The sequence below is a fragment of the Macaca nemestrina genome, chromosome 4 (assembly GCF_043159975.1).
Source record: "Macaca nemestrina isolate mMacNem1 chromosome 4, mMacNem.hap1, whole genome shotgun sequence".
Classification (NCBI taxonomy): domain Eukaryota; kingdom Metazoa; phylum Chordata; class Mammalia; order Primates; family Cercopithecidae; genus Macaca; species Macaca nemestrina.
This window is the reverse complement of record NC_092128.1, coordinates 149,161,591-149,180,102: the sequence shown is the minus strand read 5'-3', so window position 1 is coordinate 149,180,102 and position 18,512 is coordinate 149,161,591. Positions and strand designations below refer to the sequence as shown.

Sequence of the window (18,512 nt, the reverse complement as noted above, 5' to 3'; positions counted from 1 at the left end):
ATATAAAAAATTAGCCAGACTTGATAGTGTGTGCCTGTGGTCCCAGCTATTCAGGAGGCTGAGGTGGGAGAATCATTTGAGTCCAAGAGATTGAGGCTGCCGTGGTTGTGCCACTGCACAGCACTCCGGCCTGGGAGACAGAGTGAGACAGTGAGACTCTGCCTCACAAATAAATAAATAAAATATAAACATGCCACTGCACAGCACTCCGGCCTGGGAGACAGAGTGAGACAGTAAGACTCTGCCTCACAAATAAATAAAATAAAATATAAACATTATTTTAAGATAGTCACTGCAGAATTTGGTATTTCTCTTTCCTCGGCCAAACTGGGATGTTTTACCCTGATCACTTTACAAAGGCCAGGTGTGATAGTGTATAGTATAAAACCAAAGTCTTGTCTTGAGCAAAGTTGTAAGAAGAGGTCATGGATTTTCATGCGGGAAATTAAACCACACAGAGAAGTGAACTGAGATCCCAACAAGTAGATCCCACATGGAGAAATGTATCCCTGAACAGCTGGAAAAAACCTATCTAGTTTACTGCGTACTCTCCTGTGGAATGCATGAATTGTTTTTATTCTCAGTAGGAGGCAATGGTAATAATAAAGACATTTAGTAAGCTACTTTATAATCCTGAGATATCCCTTCCCTGTTCCTCTTAATGGAGGTTTTTCTTTTTTTTTTTTTTTTTTTGTTTTGTTGACAGTGTTTCGCTCCTTTGCCCAGGCTGGAGTGCAGTGGTGTGATCTTGGCTCACTGCAACCTCTGCCTCCCGGTTCAAGTGATTCTTGTGTCTCAGCCTCCCGAGTAGCTGGGACTACAGGCGCCCGCCTGCCACACCTGGCTAATTTTTGTATTTTTAGTAGAGAGGGGGTTTTGCCATGTTGATCAGGCTGGTCTCGAACTCCTGACCTCAGGTGATCCACCCGCCTCAGCCTCCCAAAGTGCTGGGATTACAGGCATGAGCCACCGTGCCCAGCTGAGGTCTTGCATTTTTTAGCCATTCGGCAAAGATAACCTCTCGTCTGTGACATCTCAAGTTGGCCCAGGTAATCACAGACCACTTTGGGTCCCAGATGGACCACACTTCAAGATTAAAGGATAAAGGCCCAGTTCCACCCTGCCCTGCCAGCCCCTGTGTAGGGTGGCCCCGTTGACCTCTGTAGCTTTTCCCGTTCCTCTTCCTCTTGTTCCCTGTACTCGAGCCTCTCTGGCCATCTTTCTTTTTCCCTTGGCAGGCCTGATGAATCCCTGTGTGGCCACTAAGCAGAATGAAGGATATCTTTATGTGTGGCTCTGCAAACATCAGCGGTCCATCCCGAGGCTTGGCACACATTGTTTTCTCTGCCTAGAGTACTTGTCCTGCCCCCTGCACCCACTTCTCCCCCATTACCTGATTAACTCTCTCTTATCCCCAGACTCAGCTCAAAGGTCACTTCCTGACCCCGGGTGAAGTCTCATTTATGACACTGGGTGCTTTTTCTTCCTGACCTTTCTGTCGTTTGTCATCATAATCGACTTGCATGAGTATCTGCTCAACGTCTTTCTTCCCCAGTAATCTGTTAGCTCCAGGACCACGCCTGTGTTTGCTCACTGGCTGTCTCCTGCCTTTAGCAGTGTTTGTCTTATCCAGCACTCAGAACTGGATGCAGTGGCTCACACTTGTAATCCCAGCACTTTCAGAGGCCGAGGTGAGAGGATCGCTTGAGCCCAGGAGTTTGAGACCAGCCTAGGCAACATAGTGAGATCCTGTCTCTATCTTTGAAAAAATAACAAAAAGTTAAAAAAAAAAAAAAAAAGCACACACTAAATCCAGGAGAAGGATGGAGATATAATACAGGCAGAGGATGGAACAGGATAGCAAAATAAATTCTGTCTGTTCATTCTGTTTACAAATGCTGGCAATGACCTAACCCAGTGTTTCAAATTCTCTATTAGAAGGAGGAAAAATAGCATTTTTGTGATATTGTTATCCTTAAGGAAAGGATTCAGAAAAAGTTGGAGTCATTGGGGTGGCAGACTGAGGAAAAGGCAAACTACTTTTGTAGGTACTTTAACTTTTCTTTTTTTTTTTTCGAGACAGAGTCTTGCCCTGTTGCCCAGGCTGGAGTGCAGTGGTGCGATCTCAGCTCACTGCAACCTCCGCCTCCTGGGTTCAAGCAATTCTAGTGCCTCAGCCTCCCAAGTAGCTGGGATTACAGGCATGAACCACCACTTCCAGCTCATTTTTGTTTTTGTGGGTGTTTTTTTAATTTTTTTATTTTTTGGAGATAGTCTTGTGTCTCCGAGGCTGGAGTGCAGTGGCGTGATCTTGGCTCACTGCAACCTCTGCCTCCTGGGTTCCAACGAATCTCCTGCCTAAGCCTCCCAAGTAGCTGGGACTACAGGCACGCGCCACCATGCCTGGCCTAATTTTTATATTTTTAGTAGAGAGAAGGTTTCACCATGTTGACCAGGGTGGTCTCAAACTCCTGGCCTCAAGAGATCTGCCTGCCTTGGCCTCCTAAAGTGGTGAGATTACAGGTGTGAGCCACTGCACCTGGCCTGTAGCTACTTTATCTTCTAAAAAGAACTTTAAGAAAGAGAGAATTAAAAGGAACTTCTCAGGAAGTTTTATGACACTTAGCTGAATAGTGTTGTTATTCATGTTGCTATTTTGACATGAATTCAAAATACAGTATTGTTTTCATTTCATTTCTGCTGTAAAGCAAAATGTTTGGCTTCAGGATACAGTTTGCATCATTTTTGTGTTTTTCAGACCTCAGACTCTCAACTTAACTGCTGTTAACGAAGCTGTTCTGATAGAAAATCTGGAAATATTTAGAAAGAATGGCTTTGATTTTGTTATTGATGAAAATGGTAAGTCATTAATTAGAACCATAGTGGCTGGGTGTGGTGACTCAAGCCTGTAATCCCAGCACTCTGGGAGGCCAAGGCGGGCAGATCGCCTGAGGTCAGGAGTTCGAGACCAGCCTGGCCAGCGTGGTGAAACCCCATCTCTACTGAAAATAGAAAAATTAGCCTGGTGTGGTGGCGGGCGCCTGTCATCCCAGCTACTCAGGAGGCTGAGGTGGGAGAATTGCTTGAACCCAGGAGACAAGGGTTGCAGTGAGCCGAGATCATGTCACCGCACTCCAGCCTGGGTGACAAGAGTGAAACTCTGTCTCAAAAAAAAAAAAAATTAGAACTATAGATTCTTGTCTTTTTAGAGCTGGGAATAATCTTTCAGGTCATACAGACCAGTTTTTTAATTTTATAAAAGATGAAAAAGCCTCCCCCAAAAAGCATTTTGTGACTGTCCTCTCTCTTTCAGATGTTCATTCTTTTTTTTTTTTTTTTTTTTTTTTGAGATGGAATCTCAATCTCGGCTCACTGCAAGCTCCACCTCCCGGGTTCACACCATTCTCCTGCCTCAACCTCCTGAGTAGCTGGGACTACAGGCCTGGCTAATTTTTTCTATTTTTTAGTAGAGACGGGGTTTCACCATGTTAGCCAGGATGGTCTGCATCTCCTGACATCATGATTCGCCCGCCTCGGCCTCCCAAAGTGCTGGGATTACAGGCGTGAGCCACCGCGCCCAGCCTCAGATGTTCATTCTAAGTAGCTTTCAAGTGAAATGTGTTTCTCAAGTCATGGATTTTTCTCAAAATTGTATTCTTTTAGCTCCAGTGACTGAAAGGGCTAAATTGATTTCCTTGCCAACTAGTAAAAACTGGACCTTCGGACCCCAGGACATCGATGAACTGATCTTTTTGCTAAGCGACAGCCCTGGGGTCATGTGCCGGCCGTCCCGAGTCAAGCAGATGTTTGCCTCCAGAGCCTGTCGGAAGTCGGTGAGTAAAGAAAGCCCGGCTGTCAGCTCAGCTGCTCAAGCTTCAGTCTGAGGAAGGTCTCAGCCCAGCTCCTGAGTTGGTCAAGGCTGTTAAACGCCCTTGTGATTGCCAGGGGTCATTTTACACAGAGCTATGTGGAACATCATAGCTGAGCATCTATGTAGTCTGCATTCTCTGGGACCTTGAACTCATAGTTATTGCTCTTTTGTTACCTCAGTTAAACAGTATTCCTGGCCGGGCGCAGTGGCTCAAGCCTCTAATCCCAGCACTTTGGGATGCCGAGGCGGGAGGATCACGAGTTCAGGAGATCGAGACCATCCTGGCTAACACGGTGAAACCCCGTCTCTACCAAAAAATACGAAAAAATTAGCCGGGCATGGTGGCGGCCACCTGTAGTCCCAGCTACTCGGGAGGCTGAGGCAGGAGAATGGTGAGAACCCGGGAGGCGGAGCTTGCAGTGAGCCGAGTTCACACCACTGCACTCCAACCTGGGCGACAGAGTGAGACTCCATCTCAAAGAAAAAAAAAAAAACAGTATTCTTTTTTTTTTTTAAGATGGGATCTCCCTCTGTCGCCCAGGCTGGAGTGTAGTGCCACAATCACAGCTCACTGTAACCTTGACCTCCCCGGCTGAAGCAATCCTCCTGCCTCTGTCTTCCAAGTAGCTGTGACTACAGGCATGTACCACCATGCCCAGCTAATGTTTAAATTTTCTGTAGAAACATGGTCTCCTTTTGCCCCTTGCCTCAGCCTCCCGAAGTGCTGGAATTACAGGCATGAGCCACCGTGCCCGGCCAGTATTCTATCTCAGAGCTTTTGTTGACTCCAACGCAGTTAGTGGTTGAGGCACCTTGTTCGTCTATGGACCTTATGGGTCCTAACAACACTGGTAGATAAAGATTTGCTGCTGCCAGGACTCGGAGGCGTTAGACAAGGTTCTGCAGAGTCATCGAGGCAGCGGGTGCTTCACGGGGTGCTGTGGGTGTCGTTGCACGTGGCACCACTGCCGCTGCTCTGGTTGGTGTTGGAAGGTGGTAGCAGGGGCTATGCCTGCAGTGGGGAGTAGCCTGATATCCAAGAAAAGTGACTCTGTATCAGCTGGCCATTGGGAAAGGCCAGGATGCCATTCCTTTACTTATTCAGCAGATGCTCCTTGAGCCCCTGCTGTGGGCCCGCCCTGCTCCAGGTGCTGGGGACATAGGGGTAACAAGGCGGCTGCGGCCCCTTCCCCTGTGGAGCGGACAGTGGGGAGAAACAGACATCACCACAAATAAACGACACCCATTAGATGCCAGTGAGTACAGCCAACAGATTCAAACAGTGCTTTTGTTTGTTTGTTTGTTTGTTTTTGAGACAGAGTCTTGCTCTGCTACCAGGCTGGAGTGCGGTGGCGTGATCTCAGCTCACTGCAACCTCCACCTCCCAGGTTCAAGCGATTTGCCTGCCTCAGCCTCCAGAGTAGCTGGGACTACAGGCGCGTGCCGTCACACCTGGCTAATTTTTATATTTTTAATAGAGATGGGGTTTCACCATGTTGGTCAGGCTGGTCTTGATCTCCTGACCTCGTGATCCGCCCGCCTAGGCCTCCCAAAGTGCTGGGATTACAGGCGTGAGCCACCATGCCCAGCCTAAAACAGCATTTTGGGACAGGAAATGACTACAGAAAAACATGGTGACCAGGTGAGATGGTGGTCAGGGAATGGCATCTGGGCAGGTGGCATCTCAGCTGCCATCTAAAAGGTGGGGAAATTAAAAGATTAGCCAGGCGTGGTGGCAGGTGCCTGTAGTCAGCAGCTACTCAGGAGGCTGAGGTGGGAGGATCACTTGAGCCGGGGAGGTCGAGGTTGCAGTGAGCCAAGATCACGCAACTGTACTCCCGCCTGGGTGACAGAGTAAGACCTTGTCTCAAAAAAAAAAAAGTAGGCTGGAGCCCTCTTGGGTAAGAACTTTCCAAGTGGAAGAAGTAGGAAGACTGAAGCCAGAGGCCGATTGTGTCCCTGGAGAGGGGAAGGGAGTGAGCAGAGCGGCGACCAGAGGACAGCCACGTAGAGTATTGCTGGTCATGCCTAGACCCTGGGGTCTGTGCTGTGTGTGGCGGGAGCCACTGGAGAGAATGGACTAGGAGTCCCATGATTGCAGCTGCTGGAGAGAGAACAGACTGGAAGGAGGTGCCTTGACTGCCACAGCTGGGGAGAGCAGCAGCTGGGGGCCACGTGGGGAGTGGGTGGGAGGGAGCCTGCTGTGGGAGCATTAGGTGCAACTTACAGCCATGAGATTAGATGAAATGACTCAAAGGCAGAGTTTAATTAGAAGAGGGCCCAGAGTCTGAGTTCTAGCCACAGTGTTGCTTTGATAAAGACCTAATATGGGCTGGGCGTGGTGACTCACACCTGTAATCCCAGCATTTTGGAAGGTGGAAGTGGGTTGATTACCTGGGGTCAGGAATTTGAAACCAGCCTGGCCAACATGGTGAAACCCCACCCCAACTAAAAGTACAAAAATTAGCTGGGCGTGGTGGCGGGCGCCTGTAATCCCAGCTACTCGGGAGGCTGAAGCGGGAGAATTGCTTGAATCTGGGAGGCGGAGGTGCAGTGAGCTGAGATCGCACCGGTGCACTCCAGCCTGGGAGACAGTCTCCTCACCACCCCCTGCCTCGCAAAAAAAAAACAAGACCTAATATGGACCTTCCATTCTTGGTGTCTGTGAGTGAGAGTGTGGAGGTGAGCTCACAGCTGGTCAGTTTTGACGTCCTGAGTCTTTAGTGTGACTCAGGGGCCCGGGGAACCACAGGCTGCTCCTTCCCTCCCACCCTGGCCTACTCCTCCGTCTCCAATGTTGTCACTGCCTGCCCACGAGGCCCCTGCTCTGAGCCCTGCCCACCCTTCCAGCCCCATCTCCTCCCGACCACGCTTCCAGCCATGTAGCCGCCTTCCAGTTCCACACTCGCCCAGTCTCCTCCCCGCCTTACACCCTACGCTCCTCTCTACCTGGGTTTGCCACCTTCACCCTTCACCCCCTCCCCACACCTGAGCAGGCCCCCTCTCCTGGGCGCCATCTGTCTTGGTTCTCTGTTGACTTGTTGATTATCTGTCCTCCTCTGACCTGGTGGAACCCTGCCGTCACTGCTGTCACTGCTGTCGCCGCTTTCCGACTGTGCTTGGCACATGGCGAGCCCTCGGTGCTACAGGAAGAAGGGAGGCGACAGAGCGCTTCAGGCTTGTCTCCTCTCCTTCCTGTCAGAGGACCCATGGCAGGGAGGCAGCAGGGCCAGGGCTGGAGTACCCTGCCAGGGCAGCAGGGTGGAGCTCAACAGAGGGGGAGTGACGCCTGCACCCACTGGGGGAGAGGGTCCCGGCAGTGCCGCAGCCCTGAGGCAGGTGTTTGCTTGATGTGCAAGAGGAAGGGAGTAGCAGTGCAGCTGGGGTGAGGAGGGGAGGCATTCGTGCTTGGAGGTGCGGGTGCAGGCACAGCCCAGTGAGGGCCAAGTCAGGGACAGACGGGGGCTTTTATTCAGGTGAGGGGAAAGCTGTGGAGCGGAACGACATGACCTGACAGCGCTTTAGATGTAATCACTGGCTGCTGAGTGGAGAGCAGCTCGGAGCGCTCGCAGTGGGGCGGGGAGCCCAGCCGGGAGGCTGCTGCACCTGCCAGGGTGAGAGGGCAGGGTGGCCGCTGAGAGTGGCTGCGTTCGGGACAGGTGTGGTCGCGTCTGGAGTGGAGGCAGTGCCACCTCGAAGCAGCCACAAGGGACCTGATGTCACAGAAAGGTGGAGGGCTGAGATCTAGAACCTAGGCTTCTCTGGGGGAAGGTTTTTCAGGGAAGGTGGTTTTTTTGAGCTGTAATCTTGTCCAGTCTCATTTTAGACAACAGTGCTTCTGAAGAGCTGCCATTCTGATGTCAAAAAAACCTATTAAAACGTTGAACCATTGTGTCTGGTCCTCAGGTGATGATTGGAACTGCTCTTAACACAAGCGAGATGAAGAAACTGATCACCCACATGGGGGAGATGGACCACCCCTGGAACTGTCCCCATGGAAGGCCAACCATGAGACATATAGCCAACCTGGGTGTCATTTCGCAGAACTGACAGTAGTCACTGTGTGGAATCATCGGTTTTATTGCAGATTTTTATGTTTTGAAAGACAGGGTCTTCACTAACCTTTTTTGTTTTCAAATGAACCTGCTACTTAAAAAAAATACACATCAGACCCATTTAAAAGTGATCTTGAGAACCTTTTCAGACCAGATGGAGCGCTACTTGCAAAAATTTTTTTTTCTCTGTTTGCATGCGCTCGTGTGTGTGTGTGTGTCTGTGTGTCCAGGCAGGAACATATTTTATAAAAATAAGAACACTTGGGCTGGCCGTGGTGGCTCATGCCTGTGATCCCAGCACTTTGGGAGGCTGAGGCAGGCGGATCACCTGAGGTCGGGAGTTCGAGACCAGCCTGACATGGAGAAACCCCACCTCTACTAAAAATGCAAAATTAGCCAGGCGTGGTGGTGCATGCCTGTAATCCCAGCTACTTGGGAGGCTGAGGCAGGAGAATCTCTTGAACCATGGAGACGGAGGTTGTAGTGAGCCGAGATCGCACCATTGTACTCTACCCTGGGGGATGGAACAAGACTCCGTCTCAAAACAAAACAAACCGCTCTGGAAGTCACTCAGCCCTCTGCTCTGGCTGGACATAGTTTAATCTATAACTTTCAACCCTTAATAATTAAATTCTTCTTTAATTTCATAAATTTAAAATTAGGGTCCTTTTGGGTTAGTGATTCTCAGTCCTGATTCACATTAAATTTTTAAACAAGGGGGATTCTCTGCCCGGCTGGAAGAAAATGACTGGATGGGACAGGGGTCACTATTTTTAAACATTCCTCTGTGCGGCCAAGGTAGCAAAGTGCTGTCCTCGCAGGGGAGCAAAAAGAGTTTGATTTTCCCATAATTTGATGCTGTGATTTGGTTCCTCAGGGTGTGAACTGTAGAACATTCCAGTTACTGGCTTTGAGTGGTTCTGGGAATATAAGAATCCCTGTCTGTCTTTTCAAGTCGTTTTCATGGAACCTTGTCCTGTTTGGGCTGAAAATGGAAGTAAAGATGTCCTCTTGGGGGCCCAATGAGGACGGATGTGACTCCCCTGCTGCCCCACCCCTTCCCCAGATTGGGCTTCAAGGAAGAGAGGGCTCCTGGATGGAGGAGGCAGTACAGTAGTAACTGTGCCATCGTGTCTGGCACTGTGCTGGCGTCTGCAGGATCCCACTTACGAACTCTGCAGACTGGCAGCTGTGGCAGGATAATAGCCCCCAAGACAGCTGTGTCCTAATCCCCAGAACCTGTGACCAGGCTGCCTCACATGGCAGAAGGGACTCGGCAGGTGTGATTGAGTGAAGAATTTTTTTTTTTTTTTTTTTGAAGTTTCACTCCTGTTGCCCAGGCTGGAGTACAATAGCCTGATCTCAGCTCACTGCAGCCTCTGCCTCCCAGGTTCAAGTGATTCTCCCACCTCAGCCTCCAGAGTAGCTGGGATTACAGGTGCCCACAACCACAGCCAACTAATTTTTGTATTTTTAGTAGAGACAGGGTTTCACTATGTTGCATGCTGGCCAGGCTGGTCTCGAACTCCTGACTTCAGGTGATCCACCTGCCCCGGCCTCCCAACGTGCTGAGATGACAGGTGTGAGCCATACTGCCTGGCCGAGTCAAGGATCTTGCAGTAGAGAGATTATCCTGGATTGTCTGGGTGGGCCCAGTCCATTGGGTGAGTCCTTCAAAGGTGGAGACCTTTCCCTGCTGGCCAGAGAGAAGCTGCCTTGCTGGTTTTGGAGATGGAAGGAGGTACCACTAGTCAAGGATTGCAAGCAGCCTCTGGAACAGGGATTCCAGCACTCCAGCCACACACCAGTAGTGGTCCATGGCCTGTTAGGAACCAGGGTGCACAGCAGGTTAGGGGCGGGCAAGCCAGCGAAACTTCATCTGTATTTAGATCCAGTCCCCATGGCTGGTGTTATCACCTGAGCGCCACCTCCTGTCGTATCAGCGGTGGGCATTAGATTCTCATAGGAGCACAAACCCTATTGTGAACTCTACACACGAGGGATGTAGGCTGCACACTCCTTATGAGAATCTGATGCCTGATGATCTGTCACTGTCTCCCATCACCCCCAGATGGGACCGTCTAGTTGCAGGAAAACAAGCTCAGGCTCCCACTGAGTCTATGATGGTGAGTTGTAGAATTATTTACTTATATATTACAATGTAATAATAATAGAAATAAAATGCACAGTAAATGCAACGCGCTTGAATCATCCTGAAACCATTCCCTACCCCCATCCGTGGAGAAATTGTCTTCTGCGAAACCGGTCTCTGGTGCCAAAAAGGTTGGGGACCGCTTCTGGAAAAGCTGGAAAAGGCAAGGAAACGGATGCTTCACCGCAGCCTCTGGAAGGAACCAGCACTGTGGGCCTAATTTACAGACTGTAGGATAATAAATTTGTGTTGCTTCAAGCCACTAAATTTATGGTAATTTGTTTACAGCAGCAATGGAAAAACTAATGCCTGCGTTATTCCTATTTTATGATGAAGCAGTTAGCAGAGCTGGGAAACCCTTGGCCTGCTGCCTCCAGCGCCCAGCCTTTCCCCCTGGCCTTCAGGACCAGCAAGGGCGGGACACCTGCTTGGCGCTGGCGCGCGGCCCCTTTAAGAGCACAGGGCGGGCCAGGAGGCGTCCGCGGTTGCCTGGAGACCAGAGCCGGATCTGGGACGCGGAGAGCCCTGCAACACCTCGCCCGAGCCCGGCGAGGTCTCTGGGCTCCTGGAGCGAGGTGAGCGCCCCAGGACGCGGTCATGCGTAGCCGGGACAGCGGTGGCGACCGGGTCCTGCTCCTTCCCGGCCGGCCGGACTGACGCGGCCTCCCAGGAGCAGAGCACGTGCGTGATGGGCGAGGAGGGCCTAGGCCGGGCCGACCAGTGCAGGGAGCCCGTTCTTCCCGCCTCACCGTAGACACGGGAGAGAGATGGCCTCTCCTTAAGCCCGGGAGAACAGAGGAAACATTAGGAAACACGCACTGAGAAACGAAATTGGCTTGATTTGTAGTTCACTTATTTGTAGGTCACTGACAGAGGACCGTAAACCTCGTAGTAAAGGCCCCTTTAAATTTAGAGGTGAGAGCAGCTTGGGCTAGGTGACCCAGGGGCGGCTTCGCTGAGACAGTGGTCGGGCGTGTGAAGGAGCAGGGTAGTGTTTGAAGGAAGAGAGAAAGCTTGGCCGGGCGCGGTGGCTCAGGCCTGTAATCCCAGCACTTTTGGGAGGCCGAGGTGGGAGGATCACCTGAGGTTAGGAGTTCGAGATTAGCCTGACCAACATGGTGAAACCCCGTCTCTACTGAAAATACAAAAATTAGCCAGGAGTGGTGGCGGGCGCCTATAATCCCAGTTACTTGGGAGGCTAACGCAGAAGAATAACTTGAACCCGGGAGGCGGAGGTGGCAGTGAGCCGAGATCGCACCACTGCACTCCAGCCGGGGGACAGAGCGAGACCCTGTCTCCATAAATAAATAATGGAGGAAGAGAGAAGGCTGGAGGTGGGTTCAGCTGGAGGCTGGGGTGGCCAGAGGATGGCATCCAGGAAGAAGAGGGCAAGAAGGGCTCACTGCAGCCGTCGGGCCTATGAAAAGGGACCAGACCTGGCCTTCACCACATGGCTCACCTATGCATCCTGCTTGATGGACCAGGGTGCTTTCGGTGGGGCCAGATTAGGAAAGTCGTGAACTATGGCTTTGAAACCCTGCACCGCAGCTCATATGCCAGACAAGCAAAGATATGAGCTGGAAACGGAGCTGGAGCAACGACGCGCTGGAAATACAACTCAAGCAACGATGCGCTGGAAACGCCACTCCAGCACACGGTTCCTTGCTTGTCTCGCATATGAGAGGCGCTCAATCGATGGCAGTGCTAGAGGGAGTAGGAAACCAATGATTTCAAGTTTGAAAACAGGAAAGGGACGAGATAATCACTCAATTTATTGACTTTACTCTGTACCCTGTACTTAGGGATTTTTCTGTGTGTCATCGATTTAATTCTTATGATACAAGGTACTGTTATTTCTATTTCTGAGACAGAGGAGATTAAGCAACTTGCTTTAGAACACAGCACTTGACCGAGCTCAGTGGCTCATGCCTGCAATCCTAGCACTTTGGGAGGAGAAGGTGGGAAGATTGCTTGAGGCCAGGAGTTCAAAACCAGCCTGGGAAAAACATAGCAAGACCCCCGTCTCAAAAAAAAAAAAAAAAAAGAAAGAAAGAAAACCAGCGGGGTGTGGTGGCTCACGCTTGTAACATCAGCACTTTGGGAGGCCAAGGTGGGCAGATCACAAGGTTGGGAGTTCGAGACCAGCCTGGCCAATGCAGTGAAACCCCATCTCTACTAAAAATACAAAAATTAGCTGAGTGTGGTGGCAGGCGCCTGTAATCCCAGCTACTCAGGAGGCTGAAGCAGGAGAATCGCTTGAATCCGGGAGGCGGAGGTTGCAGTGAGCTGAGATCCTGCCACTGCACTCCAGCCTGGATGACAGGGCTAGACTCCATCTCAAAACAACAACAACAACAACAAAACTCAAAAACACAGAACTGGGCCAGGCACCCACGCCCAGTGGCTCACGCCTATGATCCCAGCACTTTGGGAGGCCGAGGCAGGCGGATCACCAGGTCAGGAGATCGAGACCATCCTGGCTAACACAGTGAAACCCTGTCTCTACTAAAAATATGAAAGAAATCAGTCAGGCTTGGTGGCAAGTGTCTGTAGTCCCAGCTACTCAGGAGGCTGAGGCAGGAGAATGGCGTGAACCCAGGAGGCAGAGGTTGCAGTGAGCTGAGATCGCGCCACTGCACTCCAGCCTGGATGACAGAGTGAGACTCCGTCTCAAAACAACAACAACAACACAAAACCCACAGAACTGGTAATGGACAGTGCAGGACCCTGAATCCAGCTCTTGCACACTTTACAATGCTGACCTATAAGGAGAGGGTTTTTTTTTTTAAGACAGAGTCTCGCTCTGTTGCCCAGGCTGGAGTGCAGTGGTGCAATCCCAGCTCACTGTAACCTCTGCCTCCTGGGTTCAAGTGATTCTCCTGCCTCAGCCTCCTAAGTAGCTGGGATTACAGGCATGTGCCACCACGCCTGGCTAATTTTTTGTATTTTTAGTAGAGACGGGGTTTCACCGTGTTAGCCAGGGTGGTCTTGATCTCCTGACCTCATGATCTGCCCACCTCCTAGAGGTTAAGTAGCCTTTTTCATGTGTAGGGATACCTTTCAAGAAACCATGCTAGACAATGGTTGCAACTTAAATAATTTTTAGGGCCAGGTGCAGTGGCTCACACCTATAATCCCAGCACTTTGGGAGGCTGAGACAGGCGGATTGCTTGAGCTCAGGAGTTCCAGACCAGCCGGGGCAACATAGCAAGACCCTGTCTCTAAAAAAAATTAGCCAGGTGTGGTGATGCATGCCTGTGGTCCCAGCTACTTGGGAGACTGAGGTGGAAGGATAGCCTGAGCCTGGGAGGTTGAGGCTGCAGTGAGCCGTGATTGTGCCACTGCACTCCAACCTGGGTGACAGAGTGAGACTCTGTCTCAAAAATAAAACAATTTTGGGAACAACCAATGCAGTGTTGAGGTTATATATTTATAAACTGATGGTGCTTGAAACTTGTAATTATTATTATTTTTGAGACAGAGTCTTGCTCTGTTAGACTGGAGTGCAGTGGTGTGATCTCCCGACCTCCCAGGCTCAAGCAGTCCTCCCACCTGAGCCTCTCTTGTAGCTGGGACTACAGGCATGTGCCACCACGCCTGGCTAATTTATTTGTATTTTTTTTAGAGAGGGGGCGTCTCACTACGTTGCCTAGGCTGATCTCGACCTCCTGGACTCACATGATCCTCCCGCCTCGGCCTCCCCAAAGTGCTGAGATTGCAGGTGTGAGCCGCCACACCCGGCCGTGGTAACTAATTTTTCAGACTTTGGCAGGAGAATGATAATGACATTGTGTTGTAAAACTGAAATTTTAACTACAAATGAAAACCCCAAGTGTTTGGAGACGTAATTTTTATTTTTCAGATAAAACTCATCAGTGCTTTGAAACAAGCAGCTCTGAACCAAAGGAACCATTTGATTCAAGTAACCATTGGATCTTCCCAAGGCAATGGTGAAAGAAAAGAAAAAAGCAGACAAAAGAGGGGACAAGTCGGCCCGCTCTCCCTCATCTCTCTCTGATAATCTAGACTTTTCCAAACAAGATGGCAACACCACTAGGCAAGAGATGTCCCCAGCTGGCGTCCCGTTGCTGGGAATGCAGCTTAACGAAGCGAAACCCAAAAAAGACCCCCGAAACGGTCAGCAGAATGAAGACGCCACCCAATACGAAGAGTCCATTCTGACCAAACTCATCGTGGAGAGGTGATTTTAATGGGGGTGCCACAGGGTATCACACTGCCAGTCAGGCGGTGTATTTTATTTTATTTTGAGACGGAGTTTCACTCTGTCGTTCAGGCTGGCGTGCAGTGGTGCGATCTTGGCTCACTGCAACCTCCGCCTCCCGTGTTCAAGCAATTCTCCTGCCTCAGCCTCCTGAGTAGCTGAGATTAGCCCGCCACCACACCCAGCTAATTTTTGTACTCTTAGTAGAGACGGGGGTTTTACCATGTTGGCCAGGCTGGTCTCGAACTCCTGACCTCAGGTAAGCCACCTGCTTCAGCCTCCCAAAGTGCTGGGATTACAGACATCATCTGTGCCTGGCCTGAAGGTAATTTTATGTATTTAAAAAAATTATTGGGCTGGGCATGGTGGCTCAAGCCTGTAATCCCAGCACTTTGGGAGGCCGAGACGGGCGGATCACGAGATCAAGAAATCGAGACCATCCTGGCTAACACGGTGAAACCCCGTCTCTACTAAAAAATACAAAAAAACTAGCCGGGTGTGTTGGCGGGCACCTGTAGTCCCAGCTACTTGGGAGGCTGAGGCAGGAGAATGGTGTAAACCCAGGAGGCGGAGCTTGCAGTGAGCTGAGATCCGGCCACTGCACTCCAGCCTGGGCGACAGAGCGAGACTCCGTCTCAAAAAAAAAAAATTATTGTATTTTAGATTTAGGGGGTTACATGTGTAGGTTACAAGGGCATGTTGTGTGATGCTAAGATTTGGGCTTCTAGTAAGCTCATCACTCAAGTGGCAAACGTAGAGCCCCATGGTGTATATATATAGAGAGAGAGTTTATTGTGGTGAAACATATATAACAAAATGTACTATCTTAATTATTTTAAGTGTGCAATTCAATGGCATTAAGTACATTCACAGTGTTGTACAACCATCTATTAAATAGTAACTCCAGGCCAGGTCCAGTGGTTCAAGCCTGTAATCCAAGCACTTTGGGAGGCTGAGGCGGGCGGATCACTTGAGGTCAGGAGTTTGAGACCAGCCTGGCCAACATGGTGAAACCCCCTCTCTACTGAAAACACAATAATTAGCTGGGCATGGTGACATGCGCCTGTCATCCCAGCTACTCAGGAGACTGAGGCAGGAGAATCACTTGAACCCGGGAGGCGGAGGTTGCAGTGAGCCGAGATCACACCACTGTACTCCAGCCTGAATGACAGAGTGAAACTCCGACTCAAAATAAAACCCAAAAAAACAAAACAAAACAAAAAACCCCGAACTCCTTCATTCCTCATCCCACCTTCGAACCCCTGGTGACCTATTCCACTTTCTTTTTTTTTTTTTTTTTTTTTTTTTAGTAGAGACGGGGTTTCATCGTGTTAGCCAGGATGGTCTCAGTCTCCTGACCTCGTGATCCGCCCGTCTCGGTCTCCCAAAGTGCTGGGATTACAGGCTTGAGCCACCGCTATTCCACTTTCTAGCTGTGTGTGTGTGTGTATATATATATATATATTTTTTTTTTTTTTCGACTTCATTCTTCCCATTACGTAGTTATATATTTTAACCCACTGTCACCTGGGTGTATTCACATTGTTCATTACCTTGAATTCCCTTTATTTCTCTGTAGCTATGAAGGGGAGAAAATTCGTGGGCTGTACGAGGGAAAAGGCTTCGCAGTCTTTCAAGGCGGTTGTACCTATCGTGTGAGTTGTGCGTTTGAGAACCTGCAGGAGGGGGAGGAAGGTGTGGGGTGATGGTCAGAGATTTGCAAATCTTCAGTAAAATCCACTGACGCTTCAAAAGAAATTGGAAGCTCTTCATGCTGATTTTATTCTGAACCCTGATTACCTATTTAAGGTAAAAATAATGCTCAGTATAATACAAGTTATTTTAGATTTGTTTCTTTTCCTGATTATTTTATTTTATTATTTCTTGAGACACGGTCTCACTGTCACCCAAGCTGGAGTGCAGTGGCACAGTCATAGCTCATTGTGGCCTTGACCTCTCAGAGTCAAACGATCCTCCCTCCTCAGCCTCTTAAATAGCTGGGACTACAGGCGTGCGCTACCACGCCTGGCTAATTAATTTTTTTTTTTTTTTTTTTGGTAGAGACAAGGACTTGCTGTGTTGCCAGGGCTGGTCTTGAACTCCTGGGCACAAGTGATCCTCCTGCCTCAGACTCCTAAAGTGCTGGGATTGCACGTGTGAGCCCCCACACCCAGTTGAGAACGTATTTTTGTAGATGAGGTCATCCTTAGGTCATGAAGATGAGGACCTCTTAGATCCTTTTTAGAGAAGGATGGATCCCAGTGTGGAGCCAGCTCAAAGTAGGACTCAGTAGGACGCAGCTGCTGCTGAGTGCACAGACAAGCATCTTCACACACGAGAAACTGGGATAAGGCAGCTGTGGGAGACCATCATCAGCGGCCGGCCAGGCGCGGTGGCTCCTGCCTATAATCCCAGCACTTTGGGAGGCCAAGGTGGGTGCGTTGCTTGAGCTCAGGATTTCAAGACCAGCCTGGCCAACACGGTGAAATCCCATCTCTACAAAAAATACAAAAACTAGCTGGGCATGGTGGTGGATGCCTGTAGTCCCAGCTACTCGGGAGGCTGAAGTGGGAGGATTGCTGGAGCCTGGGAGGTCGAGGCTGCAGTGAGCTATGATCACACCACTGCACTCCAGCCTGGGTGACAGAACCAGACCCTATCTTAAAGATATATATATATATGTCAGTTGCATTCCAAGCGTTTGTCATTGCTTTGTTTTGTTTTGAAGGGTATGTTTTCAGAAGGACTCATGCATGGACAAGGGACTTATATTTGGGCCGATGGATTAAAATACGAGGTGAGGCATATAACCAGTTATAGTTCTAAACTGTGATTGTTGGATGGAACAATCAGTTTCCCACAATTGAACAGCCTGTTTTTGTAGATGTAATTCAGCATATGGGTTAAGAGAAATTCACAGAACCAGAGGATCTAGTAACTCATGATTACACTGGACCCAGGAGGAATTGTTATTGGTTTCATTTGTGTGTTTTAGAGGTATTCCACGCCTTCTCAGCACAGAGAGCACACAAACATGTATGCAGCTTGTCCTACCTCTTTTTTTTTTTTTTTTTTTTTGGAGACAGGGTCTTGCTCTGTTGCCCAGGCTGGAGTACAGTGGTGCAATCATGACTCACAGCAGCCTGGACCTTCTGTAGCCTGTCTTGCTTTTCACACACACACACAGTTTAGTACACACTCTCTTTGGCACATTTACTTAGTTAGTTAGTCTGACATGGGGTCTTGCTCTGTCACCCAGGCTGAAGTGCAGTGGTGAGATCATGACTCACGGCAGCCTCAAACTCCCAGGCCCAAGCGATCCTCTTGGCTCAGCCTGCTGAGTAGCTGAGACTACAGGTGTGCTCCACGGCGCCCAGCTAATTTATTTTTACTTTTTTTTTTTTTTTTTTTTGTAGAGACAGGGTCTTGCTGTGTTGCCTAGGCTGGTCTTGAACTCCTGGGCTTAAGCGATCCTCCCACCTCAGCCTCCCAAACTGTTGGGGATTATAGGCGTGAGCCACCGCACCTGGCCTGTACCTTTAATTTTGAGATGAAACCATATCCATGGATGCAGATCTGTTTTTACTGGCTGCGTGTATTCCATTATGTGGCGTTCATTTCACCTGTCTTGCGGGGTTGAGGAGAATGTGTATTTTTAAACTGATTGCAAGGACCAAATTGTTCTCCAAGGGATTGTACCAGGCTCAATTCCCACCCACAAAGTGAGTGAGCGCCTGAAATGCTATTCTAAAATTCCCAAATGCAGAGTTGCTAACAGATGGTGTTTATAAATGGTAATGATGACATTTAAAACACATGAGCATAATGCACTTATTCAAATAACACCCAGGCAATGATGGAGTCAAGTTTGGGCAGGGAAGCCAACTGCAGCTGGGCAGTGAGAGGAGCAGGGAGAGAGAGGGAGGGACTGGCCCTCACTGGCGGGGCGAGGAGGATCTCCAAGTTCCAGGGGAGCCTGAGGATTGGGCCCCCACCTTGGATTCATGCCAGCTCCCTTCCCATGCGACAGCGACTGACATGCAAGGTTTCTGGTCCTTATTTTATTCTATTTATTTTATTTTATTTTTGAGACAGAGTCTTGCTCTGTCGCCCAGGCTGGAGTGCAGTGGCGGGATCTCGGTTCACCGCAACCTCCACCTCCTGGGTTCAAGCAATTCTCCTGCCTCAGCCTCCAGAGTAGCTGGGATTACA

The 18,512-nt window shown here is 49.7% G+C and overlaps 2 protein-coding genes across 16 annotated transcripts in view; both read left to right on the top strand.

Moving 5' to 3' along the window:
- LOC105498115 (PMS1 homolog 2, mismatch repair system component) overlaps window positions 1–10,346 on the top strand; it is a 40,705-nt gene extending 30,359 nt beyond the window's left edge. The window contains exons 13-15 of one of the 2 annotated variants that reach the window (XM_071095318.1): window positions 2,759–2,859; window positions 3,664–3,833; window positions 7,778–10,346. In XM_071095318.1, coding sequence (XP_070951419.1) covers window positions 2,759–2,859; window positions 3,664–3,833; window positions 7,778–7,921 — 415 coding nt within the window. In that variant the 3' untranslated portion in view covers window positions 7,922–10,346. Of the gene's footprint in view, window positions 1–2,758; window positions 2,860–3,663; window positions 3,834–7,777 lie in introns of those variants that run through there. The other variant, XM_071095319.1, reaches the window with a different exon arrangement.
- Window positions 10,347–10,394: 48 nt separating this feature from the next.
- LOC105498107 (radial spoke head 10 homolog B) overlaps window positions 10,395–18,512 on the top strand; it is a 44,711-nt gene continuing 36,593 nt past the window's right edge. For 5 of the 14 annotated variants that reach the window (XR_011622616.1, XR_011622615.1, XM_071095326.1 and 2 more), the window contains exons 1-5: window positions 10,587–10,653; window positions 13,704–13,824; window positions 13,941–14,279; window positions 15,880–15,955; window positions 17,029–17,097. Coding sequence is in view for 11 of the 14 variants with exons in the window: in XM_071095326.1 (XP_070951427.1) it covers window positions 14,026–14,279; window positions 15,880–15,955; window positions 17,029–17,097 (399 nt within the window). In the remaining 3 variants the exon portion in view is untranslated. The other 9 variants (XM_071095320.1, XM_071095322.1, XM_071095321.1 and 6 more) reach the window with 9 other exon arrangements.